The sequence below is a fragment of the Pan troglodytes genome, chromosome 7, assembly GCF_028858775.2.
Source record: "Pan troglodytes isolate AG18354 chromosome 7, NHGRI_mPanTro3-v2.0_pri, whole genome shotgun sequence".
Classification (NCBI taxonomy): Eukaryota; Metazoa; Chordata; class Mammalia; order Primates; family Hominidae; genus Pan; species Pan troglodytes.
Genome location: NC_072405.2, coordinates 152,973,074 through 152,992,256, shown reverse-complemented (window position 1 = coordinate 152,992,256; position 19,183 = coordinate 152,973,074). Strand labels below are relative to the sequence as shown.

Sequence of the window (19,183 nt, the reverse complement as noted above, 5' to 3'; positions counted from 1 at the left end):
GGAGCCACAGGGTTGAAGATGTTACAGGACACCTGCTCTAATCCCCACCACTGTGTCTGCCTCCAGAAAGCACACCACTTCTGCTCCTGTCCCTCGAGCCAGGTCCCAGTCATATGAGTACAACTAGTTACAAGGGGTCTGGGTTGCATGATTGTAGAGGATGGGTGAGTGAGTATAGGACTCATCTAGCAGTGGAAGTCAGCCCAGGCCTTGTGCCTTCATGCCCTCTCCAGCAATTATGTCTGAGCTCCCCCAGTCTCTGTAAGGAGAGAGCAGAGTTTCCAGCCAGCTTCAGGTCCGTGAAGTTCTGTGTGCTGCGCGGATGTGGCAGTGACTTCACTAGAGGAGTTGGCAATTCCTAAGCCCTCCCCAGAGGCTTCCACAGAGACACAATGTTGGAGAACTTCTGCCTCATGGCAGTGCTGGGCACAAGATAGATTTATGAGGTGAGCTGTGGGTGTGAGGGATGGAGGCAGGCAACAACTCTTAGTGGGCTTCACCTGTAGAGTGGGGAGTCTACACTGAGAGGCAAGCCCAGAACACCTGGTATTGCTGATTCCCCTCCCACCAAACGCTCAGCTCCCAAAGTTGGGGAGATACAGCGTTGTCCTCACCCCAAACGGCAGAGCCACTGGAGAAGCAGGCCATAGAACAGAGAGCTCCACATTCCTCCCCACAGGAACTGACTTCATTTGTAAGGATGTGAAGTTCAAGCCTAAGGGTGCTCTCAAAAACAGTGGAAGTGATGGAGAAAGGCAACTGTGGTAAATCAGTAGATTTATTGGAGATATATGCCAAAAATATAGTCTGGCTGGTAAAAGTATCACAAACACTAACTTCAGGAACTATCCCTTCAAAGGAGCCCAAATTTGATTGGATTAACCTGTGAAGCAGTTTATGTCTAGGGCAGCATTTAAAACAGTAGAACAATCAGCTGATCATTAGTGGAGCTTAACAGCTGGATGTGGTCAGGGAAAACAACAAAGAGCTTTGCAACACTTTCAAACCACTGTCATCCAGGGTGACTGAGGGCATAACCTAGGCTGTGCTCCTGAGGAGAAAAACTGAGATGCAGTCAGAGGCTCTGGGATGTGGGGTGGGAAATAGATGCCACTAAAATAGTCTAGCTGGTCACTAAGCAAAGAAAGTAGGAAAATAGTCTGAGATTGGGTTGGCTAGTATCCAGAATTGCTACAATAGGTTACCTAAGATGTCCACTCTTCAACAGATAATTATGAGGCATGCAAAGAAACAGGAAAGTATGGCCTGTACACTGGGGAAAAAGGCAGGTAATAGAAACTACCTATGTAGAGTAAGATACTGGATTTAAAAGAAAAAGGTTTCAAAGTGGCCATCATAAATATGGTCTAAGAACTAAAGGACATGATTAAAGAACTAAAGGTGGTAAAACTAAAGGAAGGGGTGAGCCAATATTGCCTCAAATGGAGATTAAGAAGGTAGAATTAGCGCAGATCCACAGTAGATTCTGATAAAATGTAAATGGTGATCCCTAGAATAACCACTAAAGAAATAATTTAGAAAATAGAGTGAAAAAATCATTAAATTAAAACGCTACATTGGAAAATACCCAGTGTAAAAGCAGCAAAGGAGGAAGAGAGGACCCAAGACGACAGGAGGCAGAACGCGCTTAGTGGGGCCTGTGCTGTCCACATTCTGTGGCACTTATCTAATCTTCCTGACACCTGGCTGGTCACTAGTGCCATCCCCATTGTACAGATGAGCAGTTGAGGCTCAGGAGCAGCAGGGATAGTCAGGGACACAGAGTTTGGAGTCTGGAGCCATTTTACTCCACAGCCTGGGATCTCACTGCATCCTTTCCCCTGCCTGTTGCCTGTGATTCCCCGCTTTTCTTGGCCTCTGGAGACATCTGCCTTGGCTGTGTCTGCCAGCCTCCTGCTGTGCTGAGGTGGATGTGCCTGGGGTGCTGCTGTGTCCTGCTTTCCCTGGGCAGTCCTGGTGGCACCTGTTGTCCTGGAACAATTGCTAATAACACCCCTTTCACTCTCAAGAATGTCTGATTCGTGTGGGGCCACTCTGCAGGGCCCAACCTTCACACAGTGCCTAACACATGGTGTCTGTGGGGTGTCAGCTCTTCAGGGGCCCCAGGCCAGCGGTCACAGCAAGGTCACCACTAGAGGACATTGAATGGTGCCACCTCTGAAGTCAGTGCTGGTCCCCAGGGTCTCTGTGTGGGCAGTAACCTGGAGCAGCCCTTGCTGGGGAAGGAGAACTGGCACTACTAGGACCCATCTCAAGGGGCATGCAAAGGCAGAGAGGGATCCAGCCTGGGGGTGGTCACCTGAGGGCAGCCCCCATGGTTCCAGCTGTGGCTCGAGAAGCCCTTGAAGCCGCCATAGGAGTCTGAGAGCAGGGGAGGCCTCCTCAAAGCCACCTTGGGGCAGGCAGAGCCTCAGAAGGGACCCCGAGGCTGGCAGGGCAAGGAGCTTCCACAGCTGACCTTCTCCAGAAGTGCAGCTCTCTGCTGAGAGGCACTTAGTTGGGAGGCCTAGGTCTTCTGCTTGCTCTTGGCCTCATCTTCACTGAGGAGGGCCTGGGGCAGCTCAAGGCTCTTGGCTGCAGCAAATCAGCACCCAGGAGGCTGTGCCCCTTGACCCTTGAGCTGGGGGGGTGGCTGGGGGCTTGGGCAGGGCGCCTGGGCAGGACAGCATTAAGCAGGTGGCACCTGCACTGGCTGTGCCTGACTCTGGGGTGGGGAGGACTCCAGATGCCCAGTGAGAGAGCTGAGCCAGCCAGGGAGGTCAGGTGGGCTCTGCCAGCTGAGGAGGGCTGGTGGGAGTCTGTGCTCCTGAGCCCTGGGTACAGCCCTCTTCTTTGAATTGCCTGTTCTGGGGTAGGCCTGGGGGTAGGGTGACAGGATCCCACCAAGACACAGGGACCACATTGGCCTCCAGCCTGGGAGCCTCACAAACATTCCTTGCTCAGCAGAATCAGGCTGGACCCTTAGCAAGGAGTGGCTGGAGTCTGGCTGCAGAGGGAAGACATCAGCGGGGAGGGAGCCAGGGCCTGTCACATCTTTCCTCTGGCCATTGTCCTGGTCTTTGTAAGCCCAGAATCTCCCCTTCCCTGAAGGGAGGCCAGCACCCCAGGAGGGCAGCAGGTGTGCTGTGAGGGTTGGAGTAGTGTGAGAGGTCAGGGTACACTAGAATGGCCATGGACACCATGTGGGGGTGCTCTGGGCTGGGCCACAGAGCAGTGTCCTTCCTGCTGCTCCTCCCCTGCAGCTTCCCCCGACCTTGTGGTTTATTTGGTTTGATACCAATCAGCAGACCCTGCAGGGTGGAGGCTCCCAGGCCTCTCAGTCCCACCACTCTCATGTGCCAGTCAGCCCTACTGTAACTGCCCAATGAGTACTTCTTGCCCACTGCCAAGATAGAGCCAGTTTACCAAGACAGGGGAATTGCAGTAGAGAAAGAGTTGAATATACATAGAGCCAGCTAAATGGGAGACTGGAGTTTTCTTATTACTTAAATCAGCCTCCCCTAAAATTCAGAGGTGAGAATTTTTCAAGGACAGTTTGATGGGCAGGGGCCTAGGGAATGGATGCTGCTGATTGGTTAGGGATGCAATCATAGGGGTGTAGAAAAGGTCCTTGTGCACTGAGTCCACTTTTGGGTGAGAGCTACCAAGGAGCTGCTGGTCTGCTGGTCCCGGTAGAGCCATCTGGTGTCAGGAATGCAAAAGTGTGGCCAGGCACAGTGGTCCACACTTGTAATCCTAGCACTTTGGGAGGCTGAGGCAGGAGGAATGCTTGAGCCCAGGAGCTCGAGACCAGTCTGGGCAACATAGTGAGACCTCTTCTCTACAAAACATTAAAAAAAAAAAAATAGCCAGGAGTGGTGGCACGTCCCTGTAGTCTCAGGTACTTGGGAGGCTGAGGCAGGAAGACTGCTTGAGCCCAGGAGGTCAAGGCTGCACTGTGCCATGATTCTGCCACTGTACTCCAGCCTGGGTGACAGAATGAGACCCTGTCTGAAAATATATCTTAAAAGGCCAATCCTAGGTTCTACAATAGTGATGTTATCTGCAGGAGTAATTGGGGAAGTTGAAAATCTTGTAACCTCTGGGACAAGAGTAATTGTTTATCCCTACATCTTAGCAGAATCCAGGCCCCTCTCATCCTCTTAACTTGGTGGCCTTTCATTAGTATTACGAGGGTGGCTTAGTCGTGGGAAGGGCTGTTATCATTTAAATTACAAACTAAATTTCTCCCAAAGTTAGCTTGGCCCACTCCCAGAAGTGATCAAGGGCAGTTTGGAGGTTGAAGGCAAGATGGAGTCAGTTAGGTCAGATCTCTTGCACTTAAAATTTTTGCAGAGGTCTCTTCACCATGGTCTGCCTGCTGATGGATGTGGCCCAAGCCAGGCCTGTGGGGAGCCGCTGCATATCCCTCTGCACCGTGGGGTACCTGGCCAGTCTGGGCCAGTACTGGGGCCTTCACAGAGGGGTGTAAAAAATGAATGAACATCATCAATTTTTGGAACCCTAGAAATGACGTTGAGCCTAGAAGGAAATGTGGCTGTGTGGCATAACCGTGCAGCATGCAGCTGCAGCTTCCACTTCTCCAGCTATAGGTCACCTCTCTTTCTCTTTTTTCTTGTTCTGTAAATTGATTATGTGAAAGGAAAATACATTGGGGCTCCCAAATCACTAAGCTAAAGGGAAAAGTCAAGCTGAGAACTGCTTAGAGCAGTTATTACTTAAATCAGCCTCCCCTAAAATTCAGAGGTGAGGATTTTTCAAGTTTGGTGGGGAGGGGCCTATGGAATGAGCCCCTCCCTGTCTCCCATTCTTTTCAAAGTCACCCCTCTGCTCATTGAGATAAATGCATATCTGATTCCCTTCTTTGGAGAGGCGAATCAGAAACTCAAAAGAATGCAACCATTTGTCTCTTATCTACCTATGACCTGGAAGCCCCTGCCCCACTTTGAGTTGTCCCGCCTTTCCAGACTGAGTCAATGTTTATCTTACATATGTTGATTGATGTATCATATCTCCCTAAAATGTAGAAAACCAAACTGTGGTCTGACCACCTTGGGCACATGTTGTCAGGACCTCCTGAGGCTGTGTCATGGGCGTGTGTCCTCAACCTTGGCAAAATAAACTTTCTAAATTAACTGAAACTTGTCTCAGATTTTCTGGGTTCATATTTTGGTAATCACAAAGGGATTCTGAGTGGAAGTGCCTCTGACCTTTGAAAAAATCTCCTATGAGTGCTTAGTACCAGCTTGAGTTATCTTTATGGCTCAAACCAATAGGGCAATTTACTGAGGCCTGGAAGCACCCCCTCCAAAAAATCCCTGATCTCCCAAAATTTGGTTGAGATTTAATGTTTATGCTGTACAACTCCCACCACCCCCCCTTTTTTTGGAGTTTTACTTGTTTCCAACACAAGACAGGCAAGTTTTTTCCTGCTTCTATGATGATGGGAGGCAGGTAACTCCTTTATGGAGTTTGAGCTCACTTCCAACAGGGAAGATGAGGGTTTTTTTCCTGCTTCTAGGATGGTGGAGAGCAGTCTTGAGCCTGAGATCCATCCCTAGGTAAGTAACTGAATTGAGGTTTGTCTTGGCTAAAGTTAAAATTAACAGCCAGCTGGTCTTAATTTCTGCTTACTGTTAGAGCACTCAGTAATGATATAAGTTGTGCAATTGTTTGTTTTGCTTTGCTCTTTGTTGTTTTGTTGTTTGTTTCTGTTTTTGTTGTTTCAGTCTTTTTCCCATTGGGTTTGACCAATTCTATCTGACTTGATCAAATCTGAAGGAAAGTTTCAAATTATGGGGAACAAGGCCTCTGAAGTGGCTAAATTCCCACCAAAAAAAAAAAAAAGATTGATTTTTGATTTTCATTACTTAAGGGGCTTTATTTACATAACAAGACCACTTTTTGCTAGCCAGGCCAAACTGAAAGCAATGGCTGTTACCCCACAGTGCAGTTCAATGCCTAGGGTTCTGCCTTCCTTTTTTTTTTTTTTTTCAGCATGACAGCTGGGTTTGGTTCCTAAATCAAGTCCTTTCTGGTTTGATACTTGGTACTTCTGAAATAGCAGCAATTTGTCCTAGCTGCAATATGGTAATGAGATTTTAAAACTTTTTTTTAAAGGAGCTCAATGGTTGAAAGTCAGATAAATTAAAGTTAACATCCAAAATATGTGTATGTGTTTGTTTTTAAAGGACCTTCATGTTTTTGTTTTTGTTTTTTTTCCTCTCTTAGAACCTTGTCTTTTTTTTGAACAAAGGTTTTTTTCTTCTCAGTTGACTCAATTCTAGTTTCTTCATTTACTTCTGCTGTTTCTCCTTTCTCTTGCACCCTCTGCTGCACGGGGGACCTAAAATAGTTTATATTATTTATAAATAGTGTGGAGTTCCTTAAAGAAACTCCTTAAAGAAAATGGAGAAGGTGCTAGACTCCCTTTGGGGGAGAAACCTCTGTTTTTCCTTATGGAACCCCAAGAATTTAAACAGACAAGTTTGTTTCAGTCCTTAAACCACTTAATTTTGTATTGCGTACCTGATTTTTTTAACTAAAATAGTTATTGCAACAGAGACTACCCTTGTTTTTTAAGGAAGACTGTAGTTTAGACACTTAGAAATGTGTTTGTATTAGTCCATTTTCACGCTCCTGATAAAGACATGCCCGAAACTAATTTACAAAAGAAAGAGGTTTCATGGACTTACAGTTTGGCATCGCTGGGGAGCCCTCATGATGATGGTGGAAGGCAAGGAGGAGCAAGTCACATCTTACATGGATGGCAGCAGGCAAAGAGAGTTTGTGCAGAGAAACTCCCATCTTTAAAACCATCAGATCTCTGGAGACTTATTCACTATCATGAAAACAAGACAGGAAAGACTGACTTTATGATTCAATTACCTCCCACTGGGTTCCTCCAACGACATGTGGGAATTGTGGGAGTTACAATTCAAGGTGAGATTTTGGTAGGACACAGAGCCAAACCGTATCATTCCACCCCCGGCCCCTCCCAAATCTCATGTCCTCACATTTCGAAACCAATCATGCCTTTCCAACAGTCTCCCAGAGTCTTAACTCACTTCAGCATTAACTCAGAACTCCACAGTCCAAAGTCTCATCTGAGACAAAGCAAGTCCCTTCTGCCTATGAGCCTGTAAAATCAAAAGCAAGTGGGTTACTTCCTAGATACAATGGGGGTACATGCATTGGGTAAATACAGCCATTTCAAATGGGAGAAATTGGCCAAAACAAAGGGGCCACAGGCCCCATGCAAGTCTGAAATCCAGCAATGCAGTCAAATCTTAAAGCTCCAAAATGATCTCCTTTGACTCCATGTTTCACATCCAGGTCACACTGGTGCAAGAGGTGGTTTCCTGTGGTCTTGGGCAGCTCCGCCCCTGTGGTTTTACAGGGAACAGCTTTCCTCCTGGCTGCTTTCACAGACTGGTATTGAGTGTCTGTGTCTTTTCCAGGCACACGGTGCAAGCTGTTTGTGGATCTACATTCTGGGGTCTAGAGGTCAGTGGCCATCTTCTCACAGCTCCACTAGGCAGTGCCCCAGTGGGGACTGTGTGTGGGGGCTCCCACCCCACATTTTCGTTCCACACTGCGCTAGCAGAGGTTCTCCATGAGGGTCCTGCCCCTGCAGCAAACTTCTTCCTGGACATCCAGTCATTTCCATACACCCTCTGAAACCTAGGTGGAGGTTCCCAAACTTCAATTCTGGACTTCTGTGCACTCACAGGCTCAACAGCATGTGGAAGCTGCCAAGGCTTGGGGCTTGCATCCTCTGAAGCAGTTTACAAAAGAAAGAGGTTTAATGGGGTTACAGTTCCACGTAGCTGGGAGTGCCTCACAATCATGGGGGAATGGAAGGAGGAGCAAGTCACGTCTTACATGGATAGCAGCAGGCAAAGAGAAAGATAACATGTGCAGGGGAACTTCTCTTCAAAAAACCATCAGGTCTTGTGAGACTTATTTACTCTCAGGAGAAAAGCATGGGAAAGACTTTCCCCCATGATACAATTACCTCCCACTGGGTCCCTCCCACAACACGTGGGAATTCACGATGAGTTTTGGGTGGGGACACAGCCAAACCCTATCATTCTGCCCTTGGCCCCTCCCAAATCTCATGTCCTTACATTTCAAAACCAATCATGCCTTCCTAACAGTCTCCCACAGTCTTAATTCATTTCAACATTAACTCAAAAGTCAACAGTCCAGTCTCTTCTGAGACAAGGAAAGTTCCTCCCACCTACGAGCCTGTAAAATCAAAAGCAAGTTAGTTACTTCCTAGATACAATGGGGGTACATGCATTGGGTAAATATAGCCATTTCAAATGGGAGAAATTGGCTGAAACAGGCCCTGTGCAAGTTTGAAATCCAGCAGGGTGGTCAAATCTTAAAGCTCCAAAATGATCTCCTTTGACTCCATTTCTCACATCCAGGTCATGCTGATGCAAGAGGTAGGTTCCCATGGTCTTGGGCAGCTCCACCCTTGTGGCTTTGCAGGGTACAGCCTCCCTCCCAGCTGCCTTCATGGGCTGGTGTTGAGTGTCTGTGGCTTTTCCAGGTGCACAGTGCAAGCTGTCAGTGGATCTACCATTCTGGGGTCTGGAGGATGGTGGCCCTCTTCTCACAGGTCCACTAGTGGTGATGCCCCAGTAGGGACTCTGCATGGGGGCTCTGACCCCACATTTCCCTTCCACACTGCCCTAGCAGAGGGTCTCCATGAGGGCCCCACCCCTGCAGCAAACTTCTGCCTGGGCATCAAGGCATTTCCATACATCTGAAATGTAGGCAGAGGTTCCCAAACTTCAATTCTTGACTTCTGTGGACTCACAGGCTCAACACCATGTGAAAACTGCCAAGGCTTGGGACTTGCACACTCTGAAGCCATGACCTGAGCTCTATGTTGGCCCCTCTCAGCCATGGCTGGAGTGGCTGGGATGCAGGGCACCAAGTCCCTAGGCTGCACACAGTATGGCAACCCTGGGCCTGGCCCATGAAACCACTTTTTCCCCTAGGCCTTTGGGCATGTGATGGGAGGGGCTGCTGTGAAGACCTCTGACATGCCCTGGAGACATTTTCCCCATTGTCTTGGGGATTAACATTCAGCTCCTTGTTACTTATGCAAATTTCTGCAGCTGGCTTGAATTTATCCTCAGAAAATGGCATTTTCTTTTCTATCACATTGTCAGGTTGCAAATTTTCCAAACTTTTATGCTCTCTTTCCCTTATAAAACTGAACGCCTTTAACAGCACCCAAGTCACCTCTTGCATGCTTTGCTGCTTAGAAATTTCTTCTGCCAGATATCCTAAATCATCTCTCTCAAGTTCAGAATTCGTCACATCTCCAGGGCAGGGGCAGAATGCCACCAGTCTCTGCTAAAATATAACAAGAGTCACTTTGCTCCAGTTCCCAACTAGCTCCTCATTTTCATCTGAGACCACCTCAGCCTGGACTTTATTGTCCATATTACTATCAGCATTTTGGGCAAAGCCATTCAGCAAGTGTCTAGGAAGTTCCAAACTTTCCCACGTTTCCCTGGCTTCTTCTGAGCCCTCCAAACTGTTCCAACCCCTGCCTTTTACCCAGTCCAAAGTTGCTTCCACATTTTCAGGTATCTTTTCAGCAGTGTCCCACTCTACTGGTACCAATTTACTGTATTAGTCCATTTTCATGCTGCTGATAAAGACATACCCCAGACTGGGCAATTTATAAATGGAAGAAGTTTAATGGACTTACAGCTCCACATGGCTGGGGAGGCCTCACAATCATGGTGGGAGACAAGGAGGAGCAAGTCATGTGTGACATGGATGGCATCAGGCAAAGAGAGAGAGCTTGTGCAGGGAAACTCCCATTTTTAAAACCATCAAATCTCATGAGAGTTACTATCACAAGAACAGCATGGGAAAGACGTGCCTCATGATTCAATTACCTCCCACCAGGTTCCTCCCATAACGTGGGAATTGTGGAAGTTGCAATTCAAGATGAGATTTGGGTGAGGACATAGCCAAACCTATCAAAATTTGGTTGAGATTTAACATTTATTTTGCTGTACAACTCCCGCTGCCTCCCCTTCATTTTTTCTTAATGAGGAAATTTTTTTTCATTAAGAAAAAAAATTTTAAGTGCACTGTAAAAGCATCATGTGGTTTAGTCTCATAGTAATTCTCCCTTTGTGGAGACCCAGGATTCAGTGTGGGCTCTGTCTAGAGCTCAGAGATCCAGTTAAGAACATAGGTAATCTTTAAACAAAAGTTGTCTCCTTACACAATCATATGATAGATTTCTATAAATTTTATGTTTGATTTGGCATGCATCTTTAATCTCCCCTTAGCACCACCAGGCTTTTCCTGCCTATACCTTGAGATGTAAATTCTGCTGTCTGATTTTTCATCTAAGAGTCATTTCCTTCAATATGCAGACTTAGGGCTATTTAATTGACAACTGCCAGGGTAATAAAACAGGTTATCAGGAGCTTGCAAGTCTAAGATAAAGGAAAAAAAGGAGGTCTTAGGAATCTACAAGATGTACTTCTATTGGTATGACTAATATGACTATTTATGTGTTGTATACACAATGTTTCACTACTGAAAATATATAAAAGAGCTCTGATTAACTGGCTTAAGAAAATAAAAGCACTTGAATCAAATACTTTATCAGGAAAAAAGAAAATACTAATCAAACCCTTTTTGAAGTTTATGTAACTTAAGTAAAATCTTTAATAAATAAGCTAGCTTTAAAATTATTGGTAAAGTAATATTAGAAATGTCTTGAGAATTGCCAGCATACATTTTTGTTTGCATTTTTAAAGCAATTTTATACTTCTCCCTGCTAAATACTGTAAGGTGTCAAGATTTGGCATAGGGGTTGCAAAACTATAAACCAAGCCCAAAACAATGATTTTTTGCTTGTGTAATCTTTAATAAGACATTAATATTGATTTAATAAAAACAGCTACATCTTGAATTTAGCAAGATTACCATTAACTTCTAATCTTGTGGTTTTAGGTGGTCTAGTCCACAGCCAGTAGGGTTTGTTATCATCTTTGTTTTAAAGCTAAACTATAAGTTCCTCCCAATGTTAGTTTGACCTACACTCAGGAATGAATAAGGACAGCTTGGAGGTTCAAGGCAAGATGGAGTCAGTTAGGTCAAATCTTTTTCACTGTGTTAGTAATAATTTTGCAGTGGCAGTTCTGTAACTTTAAATGATGACTATTGTAGTTTTCATAAATAATTTAGGTGAACAATTAAAATAATTAGGTAAATGTAATGGGATAAATACTTGTAGGCAAACTCATCTAAAGTTAAATTAAATAATAGATATTTCATTATTAGGGTATTTTCCAATAAATATATTTATAGGAAAACATTCTTTCTAAAAAAAAAGTGTGTGCTTTTAAAAAAAGGTGAGCAATTTTTGTCTCATTCAAAGCTTATTTAAAGGTCATATATAAAACAAGGTAAAAGAAACCAGGAAATAGATGTAAAGAAAGTTATAAAAATAAAAGGGTTTTACTTTGGTAAGAAAGATTAAAGAGAAGTAATTTTATGTGAGACAGAATCCTGTATGATCAATTTAGTCCTACAGTAAAATGAGTGGTTGTTTATGAAAGAGGGATATTCAGGTCAACCCAAAAAGTCCAAGCATGTCATGAATGGTCTGTGTAAGTCACAGTAAGAGGATGTATATATATATTTTTTTCTGAGATGGAGTCTTGCTCTGTCACCCAGGCAGGAGTGCAGTGGCGCGATCTTGGCTCACTGCAAGCTCCGCCTCCTGGGTTCATGCCATTTTCCCACCTCAGCCTCCCGAGTAGCTGGGACTACAGGCACCCACCACCATGCCCGGCTAATTTTTTTGTATTTTTAGTAGAGACGGGGTTTCACTGTGTTAACCAGGATGGTCTCGATCTCCTGACCTCGTGATCCGCCCGTCTCGGCCTCCCAAAGTGCTAGGATTGCAGGCATGAGCCATCGTGCCCAGCCTAAGAGGGTGTATTTTTTTAAAAACCAAAAACTTTTATGCAATCAAGTTGTCATACTATTATTGTTTTGGTTTGCTTAGAAAAAAATGAGATTAATGTTTTTTAAAATTAAATTTATTACATCCATGTATCGCTCTGTGTGTGCATTTAAAGTACTTGTGACATTGAGTTTCAGGGCTTTGACTCCTGGATCTAAAAAGAACACCAAGTCCTGCTAAATTTTAAACACTGACAGGAACTAAATCTCCATCTTCAGATCCAGTAGAAGATGCCATTCAAAATAAACTGCATTCCTGAGACATAGGGCCAGAAATTAAAGCTATTCAACTCCTCAAGGCCCAGGGACTATCATGAAGAGGTGGGTGTGTGAGATTGTAAGGGCTGATTTTGAGAGATAAAATAAGTTCAGTTTCTCTATAAATAAATCATTAATGTCAAAAGTACACTGATGCAAGACCAGCACATGGACCCCTGTGTCAAATTAACAAGGTTTTCTGGAAGCATTAACTAACTCCTTAATAAATTAAGGCTATAAAGTTTATAAAAGGCTTATGAAAATTCTATCTTATGGTCAAGATTAAAATTTTATAAGTTGTTTATAAAATTTTGAAAAACAAATGTAATTGGCTTCCTGTTTTTATTAGGGTTTATTGTTTGGAATATTAAGTTTTCTCTGAAAGAAGGAAGGTTTTCACCTTTTTTGAAATCCTCGAGTTAGCACTTTGGTTAAATGAATGACTTATTGTACAATAACCTGTGATATCAAGTGTTTTAAACCTTTGACATTTGACAAACTTTCCAAAATCAAATTATAAATTATGTCTTTTTCTGACCTAATTAATCCTTTAATATATTAAGTTCCATACAGTCCAAAAATGACATAATTTGTCTTATTTGGTATAAAAATTATATAGGAAGTGTTGTCAAATATGAAATGGTGTTTGGGTTTCTTTGGGCTGTGTTTGTATAAATATGTTATTGGTATGTGTTCCCAAATCATAGGAAACTTCTATAATTCTGATATGACTTAGTGTACATTATCAGTAATAATTATAATTATTATGTTAAATTATCGTGTGCCACAGAGGTAACAAATTTTCTTGTCAATGGTGCTTTTGACTGTGGCTGCCCTAAAACCTTTTGTCATTCACAGACAATTGTTGTCTTATTTTGGTCCTTCTTAGAAGGTGATTTTGTAAAAAAGCTATAAAACTGCAACAGCTGTTCTTGCATACAAGTTTTTAATAGCTTTGGAGATGGTGACATCAGAATAAAAGAAAAACTTTCAGGACCTATGGAGAACTGAAATGTTCAGGAATATCAAGCAGAACAGGAATTAACTACAGCAACTGAACTATTACAAGACTGAAGTAATCATTTTGACTTTTCACTTAAAATGTTGTTAATCATTTGTTTTGCTTTTTCAGAACCAGGGAAACTTTTCTTTTGAGTGATTAACAGCATTTAACAGTTTAGTATATTCCTATGAACAAAATTTGTAACATATTTCTTTTTCCTCTACCTGATTTCTCCAGAATTTGGAAGCTATTTGTGGCAATACAGTTATTTACATAAGTACAATAAGAATCTCTTTTTATGTATAAGAGGACACACTTGGAGAAACTGGTTATTTTACCAAGGCTTTGACTGGAATGGTGTGCTTTCCTTTGAGGAATCAAACTTGACTTACAGAGCCAATAAAAGCCCCTTGGGAAAACTGGCCTCATGTTTGTCTACACAGCCCCTGTACAGGGTTCCTGACCTGTGGTAAGTAAAGAATGTCACTTTCTGACAGGCCCACCAGCCCCAAGTTTTATCTTGGAACCTCAAGAGAAGAGGATCCCCCAACTCATAGATATTTGGTGATATGAATCCATGGCTGCACTCAGCTTTTAAAAAGTCTTATTTGAGACAAAGTTCCATCAAAGCCAATTTAAAAGCCTATGTAGGCTGGGCATGGTGGCTCATGCCTGTAATCCCAGCACTTTGGGAGGCTGAAGTGGGTGGATCACCTGAGGTCAGGAGTTGGAGATGAGCCTGGCCAACATGGTAAAACCCCATCTCTACTAAAAATACAAAAATTAGCCATGTGTGGTGGCATGCACCTGTAATCCCAGGTACTCAGGAGGCTGAGGCAGGAGAATCACTTGAACCTGGGTGGCGGAAGTTGCAGTGAGCTGAGATCATGTCAGTGCACTCCAGCCTGGGTGGCAAAGGAAAACGCCATCAAAAAAAAAAAAAAAGCCTATGTAAAAAATAATTATTCTTGCTGCACTGAATACAAATAATTAGGCCAAGTATAATAAAGCAAACTAGTCCTGCCATGATTTGTGTTTATTAAAAATGGGAAACTGGAGAAAGAAAAATTATGGGCAAAACCTATAGTACACCTGTTGTTAGACTCTAGTCTTACCTAATGTTTTACAATTTTTATTATTTTCTACAGTTTTGACTGAATTCTAATTTTTCTTGGCTACAACGCTTCAAAATAATGTTTTTGATTTTTTCTTCTGTATTTTCCCCCCATTTTTCCTGATTTGGAGTCACTGAAAACTAAGCTGTGCTTTCATAAAGCCCTGTGAACTGAAGCCAGGCAACTTAAACTTCAGAAGAAAACAACAGCAACTATTTACGCCACTTTCATACCTGCCTACTAATGTATGGGCTTCAGAGTAATGTGGCCTATATTGATTTTTCCCAGATTGTTCTTTTGTTTGTTGTTGTTTTTCTCCCTTCTTCCCCCTATTTTCTTTTCATAGGACGAGATTTCACAACCTTCTAAAAATGAGCTTTTCTAATAATTCCGGACCTAACTGTACAGGAATAAACCATCCTAGCCATGAAAGACCAGACAAAAACCTGAGACCAGAGACTCATTTTCTTCTAAGATGCTTTCTCCAAAAGATTTTAAAAAAGAAAAGGGGGAAAATGTGAAAGGAACATATCTTGGGGCCCCAAAATCACTAAGCTAAAAGGAAAAGTCAAGCTGGGAACTGCTTCGGGCAAACCTGCCTCCCATTTTATTCAAAGTCATCCCTCTGCTCACTGAGATAGATGCATATCTGATTGCCTCCTTTGGAAAGGCTAATCAGAAACTCAAAAGAATGTAACCATTTGTCTGTTATCTACCTAAGACCTGGAAGTCCCCTCCCCGCTTCCAGTTGTCCCGCCTTTCCAGACCGAACCAATGTTCATCTTGCACATGTTGATTGATGTCTCATGTCTCCCTAAAATGTATAAAACCAAACTGTGGTCTGACCACCTTGGGCACATGTCGTCAGGACCTCCTGAGCCTGTATCATGGGTGTGTGTCCTCAACCTTGGCAAAATAAACTTTCTAAATTAACTGAGACCTGTCTCAGGTTTTTGAGGTTCACAATTAATAGTCAATGACGTGAGAGAGAAGCCCTCCTCCTCTCCCGGTTGTGGACCTTTCTGTATTATCTTGCACCCAACTCAGACCAGAAGGCACAGAAGACCCCATGACTCTTCTACCCTCCGTGTTCAATATGCCTCTCCCGAAAGGAACACAGCCCCACCTAATTGGATGTGCGGGCCTGTGTGGACAGTGTTGAAGCCCCACTAAGCTTCCCAGACGTTATCTATATAAATGACCCCTAAACCTCTCCACTTGGGAGCACCAACTTCCATTCTTTGGAATCTGTGTACCCAGGTGGCCTTTCTCAAGCATTGTGTACAAATAAATTACATTTAACCATATTCCATATTTCCTGATCTTTTTAAGGTTGACAGGAGCCACCGGCACCCTCACGTAGCCTCATCGTCACCCTAGACAAGCTGACTGCAGGCTTGGCTCAGAGGTCAGCTCTGCTGGACACAGGGAGGGGCAGGCAGAGGCTAGGTCTGATGTGCAGCTGCAGGGCCAGTGGAAAGGGGCTGCCTCACGAGGAACTGTTTTCTCCCCACTTCCCTTCTGAGGTCCTGGGATGAGCCTTGAGCAGATGCCCCCATTCCACCAGCCTCCCCTTCTTCTCACACCCATTTCTCTTCCTCCTGCCCAGGTCTCAGATGCCAAAGGCTTTGCTGCCTGCAGAAGGCAGGGGAGGTGTCCAGCGCTTTGCAGGCCATAAGGATGGCCCAGATGCCGGCCCTTCCCTGGGTGGGAGAGCCACCTGCCCACCTTTCCCCAAGGCTACTGCCCAGGCTCTCCCTTGGCTGGCAGCCTCCTCCCAGACACGAGTGGGCCAGGTGGTCCTCTCTCTTAAGGGGGTGGCCAAAGCCCGGATCTTGCCCATGTGGTGCTGCAGTTCCCCTGGGGTCCCTGAGGGAAGCCAGGGACTCTGTGGGCTCCAAGCCCTGGGCTTGGATGCCATGCCGTCCTTATAGCCATCTGCAGGGCAGGAAGGCCTGGCCAGGCTGGGGATGGGGAGAAACCTGGACTTGGGGGTGGTGGTGGCAGCTGCTGTCACCTCTTCATTGCAGGTGGTGGCTGAGCTCAGCAGGCAGGTGCCGCTGAAGACACACAGCTAGGGAGAGGGGACGCTAGAACTGAGCCCAAATCTGTGGGACCAGGAGCTGGGTTCATCCTCCTGTGACCCTGACTCTTGGTGAGGAGACACCCTGAACTGGGCAGGGTGGCAACCATGACAGGCATGGGGAGGTGGCAGGTCCCCAGGCTCACCTGCTCCTTTGCACAGAGGGGCCTCTGGCCTGTGTACAGGGTTGCCCTCCCAAGGCTCAGCCCTGCCACCTGCAACCCACTTTACCCAGAATAAGTAAGTCACACTGCCCATTTTTCAGGGCAATAAATTTTAATAAAGAGTTGTATTTTCCCCTGCAAAACACAGAGTGAAGGCTGTCTCTTCAGTGACAGGGTTCACTGCAGCTCAGGCTCACTTCCATCATGAGCTGTCTCATGAGGTCTCTCATAAACCTCTCTCTCTCTCTCTCTCCCTGGTTCCAAAAATGAAGCCGCCAGCTCTCACCGTACCTTGCTGTTGAACTGAATGACAGACATTATTCAAAACCCCCACCCCAGGGCTCAAGATTAGGGGAGCAGGACAGAGTTCAGGGCAGCTTCTAAGAGGGAGGAGCCCCAGCTGGGAGGCCTTGGAGGATTCTTGTGTGACAGGGGGCATACCGGGGGTCTCTGAGGCCCCTCATGGGTGCTGAATGCTCTGGCCTCCCCAGGGCTCAGCCCAGCCCCCGCTCTGTGGGACCCTGGGGCCAGGGTCTCCCTCTGGCAAGTGGTCTCAGGCCTTCTGCCCACCACCCTTGCCAGTGGCCTCATCACAGTTTATTCCTAAAACCAGAGTCTGCTCCTCACTGGCCCTAAAGCCTCAAACTTCAGCGCCCCTCCCGTGCCCCATGACCCCTTCAGCCTACACACAAGCTTTCTGTTTGTGGTGGGGTCCCTGCCCCTCACAGAGGGTCACCAATGAGGGTCGCTTATGTAAGAGCAGGGCTGTGTCCACGGCTTGCAAAGGACAGAAGTCGAAAGAACTGCTTTATTGCAGCTCAACAAGGGCTTATGGGGGTTTCTTACTGACTGAATTTTATTTGCTGACATTAAATGGTGCAGTGGGCTGGTAAGCCTGGCTTCCCGGTTCATAAATGGGATCAAAATGTCACTATGATTCCGTTAAAACCTTTAAAAAGGATGGTTGTGTCACCCAGATCTAGTTTGTAAACCTGCTCCAGCTGCTGTGTGTCTCTTGGGGCCAAGTGGCCCGCACTGTCCTCCTTTTCTCTGCTGGTGCTGGCCCTCCATCCCCAGTCTGCTGCTCCACCATGAGCGCTGGGCTGAGCCAGTGTTGAAGTGTAGACATAAATCTATAGGCCGTTTGAGTATTGAAAACCAAGCAGTGCTGAGTGGAAGAAGCCTGTCTGTCCATCCACCCATTCCCCTGTCTGTCTGTCCACCCATCCGCCTGTCCATCCGTCCACCCATCTGCCTGTCTGTCTGTCACCCATCCCCCTGTCCGTCCATCCACCTATCCCCCTGTCAGTCCATCCACCCATCTGCCTGTCTGTCCATCCACCTATCCCCCTGTCAGTCCATCCACCCATCTGCCTGTCCGTTCAGCACCCATACACCTGTCCATCTGGCACTCTGGCCCTTACTGGCTGGCCTGCTGTGACTGCTCCCTCCTGGACCTACTGGGCCAGGTCTCCCCACTCCACAGGAAGTGGGGCCAGGCCTCTTCCTGGTGATCTCAGTACCAGAGTTCACAATGTGCTCCTTGTCAGTCTCCCCCTGACTTCATACCCGCTTTGCCTGACATCCCCACTTTAGAGGTAGAGGATAGGGTCCCTGAGAGGGGGAGCAGATTGGTGGGGCTGCAGGTGTGAATGACCCTCGGAGCAGGCCAGCTGAGATCCTGGTTCCTCCCCTAGTGTGTGGAGCCCTCCTCTCCTGCTGTCTGGATTCGGACTCTGCTCCCTGGGGCCCAGGGCTCCTGCACCCTTCTTCAGGGCAGCCTGTGACGGAGGGTCTTCTCACCTCATTCCAGAGTGGGGCTGAGGCCTGGAGGAGCGGGTCCCGTGTTCGCTCTCCTGGGAACCCATTGTAGAGGTGGGCAGTTCGGCCTCCTAACTCACTCATGGTCCACCCACTGCCTGCCAAATGCCACAAGCGCTGCAGCAAGACTGAGCCCCAGAAAGTGTCTGAGCTGGAGAAAAAGCTGTGGGGCCTCGGGGTGGGTTCGGGGCCTTTCGGTCACGAAGCCACTGCCCAGGGCCTCAGCCACATGGTCACTGGGGTCATGGCCACCGGGGGACGCTTCCTGTGAAGCAACTCACCTCCCCAGACAGCCTGGACGTTTCCGGTGTCAGAGTTCTCTCTCGGCACCCCCTTGGTCCGCACGGACGTTTCCGGAGTCAGCGTTCTCTCCTGGCACCCCATTGGTCCGCACAGACGTTTCCGTTTCCGGCGCCACGTTCTCTCCAGGCTCCCCCTTGGTCCCCACAGCTCAGCATGACTGATGTGTTTCCAGAGCCGTCAGCCCAGGTGGGCTCTCTAGGCTCAACCCATCTCCGCTCCAGGAATTAGGCATCCTTGGCCCCCAGGCCCAGGTGGGAAATGAAGCCATCCACGTGTGATTCTGCGATGGCTGTGGCAGCGTGGGCAGACACAGCCGGTTTTGGGGGTGTGGGGGCGGACGCTGGTAATGGAGGCCTCCTGGGGCGAGCGGGCTTCTCCAGGTTGGGGCTCCGCC

At 46.4% G+C, this 19,183-nt stretch overlaps 1 protein-coding gene across 2 annotated transcripts in view; it reads left to right on the top strand.

Moving 5' to 3' along the window:
* JRK (Jrk helix-turn-helix protein) overlaps positions 1-15,458 on the top strand; it is a 28,107-nt gene extending 12,649 nt beyond the window's left edge. Inside the window, exons 3-4 of one of the 2 annotated variants that reach the window (XR_010159696.1) lie at positions 5,543-12,363; positions 13,541-15,458. Coding sequence is in view for 1 of the 2 variants with exons in the window: in XM_016959970.4 (XP_016815459.1) it covers positions 5,543-5,563 (21 nt within the window). In the remaining variant the exon portion in view is untranslated. Of the gene's footprint in view, positions 1-5,542 lie in introns of both variants that reach the window. The other variant, XM_016959970.4, reaches the window with a different exon arrangement.
* Positions 15,459-19,183: the final 3,725 nt, after the last annotated feature.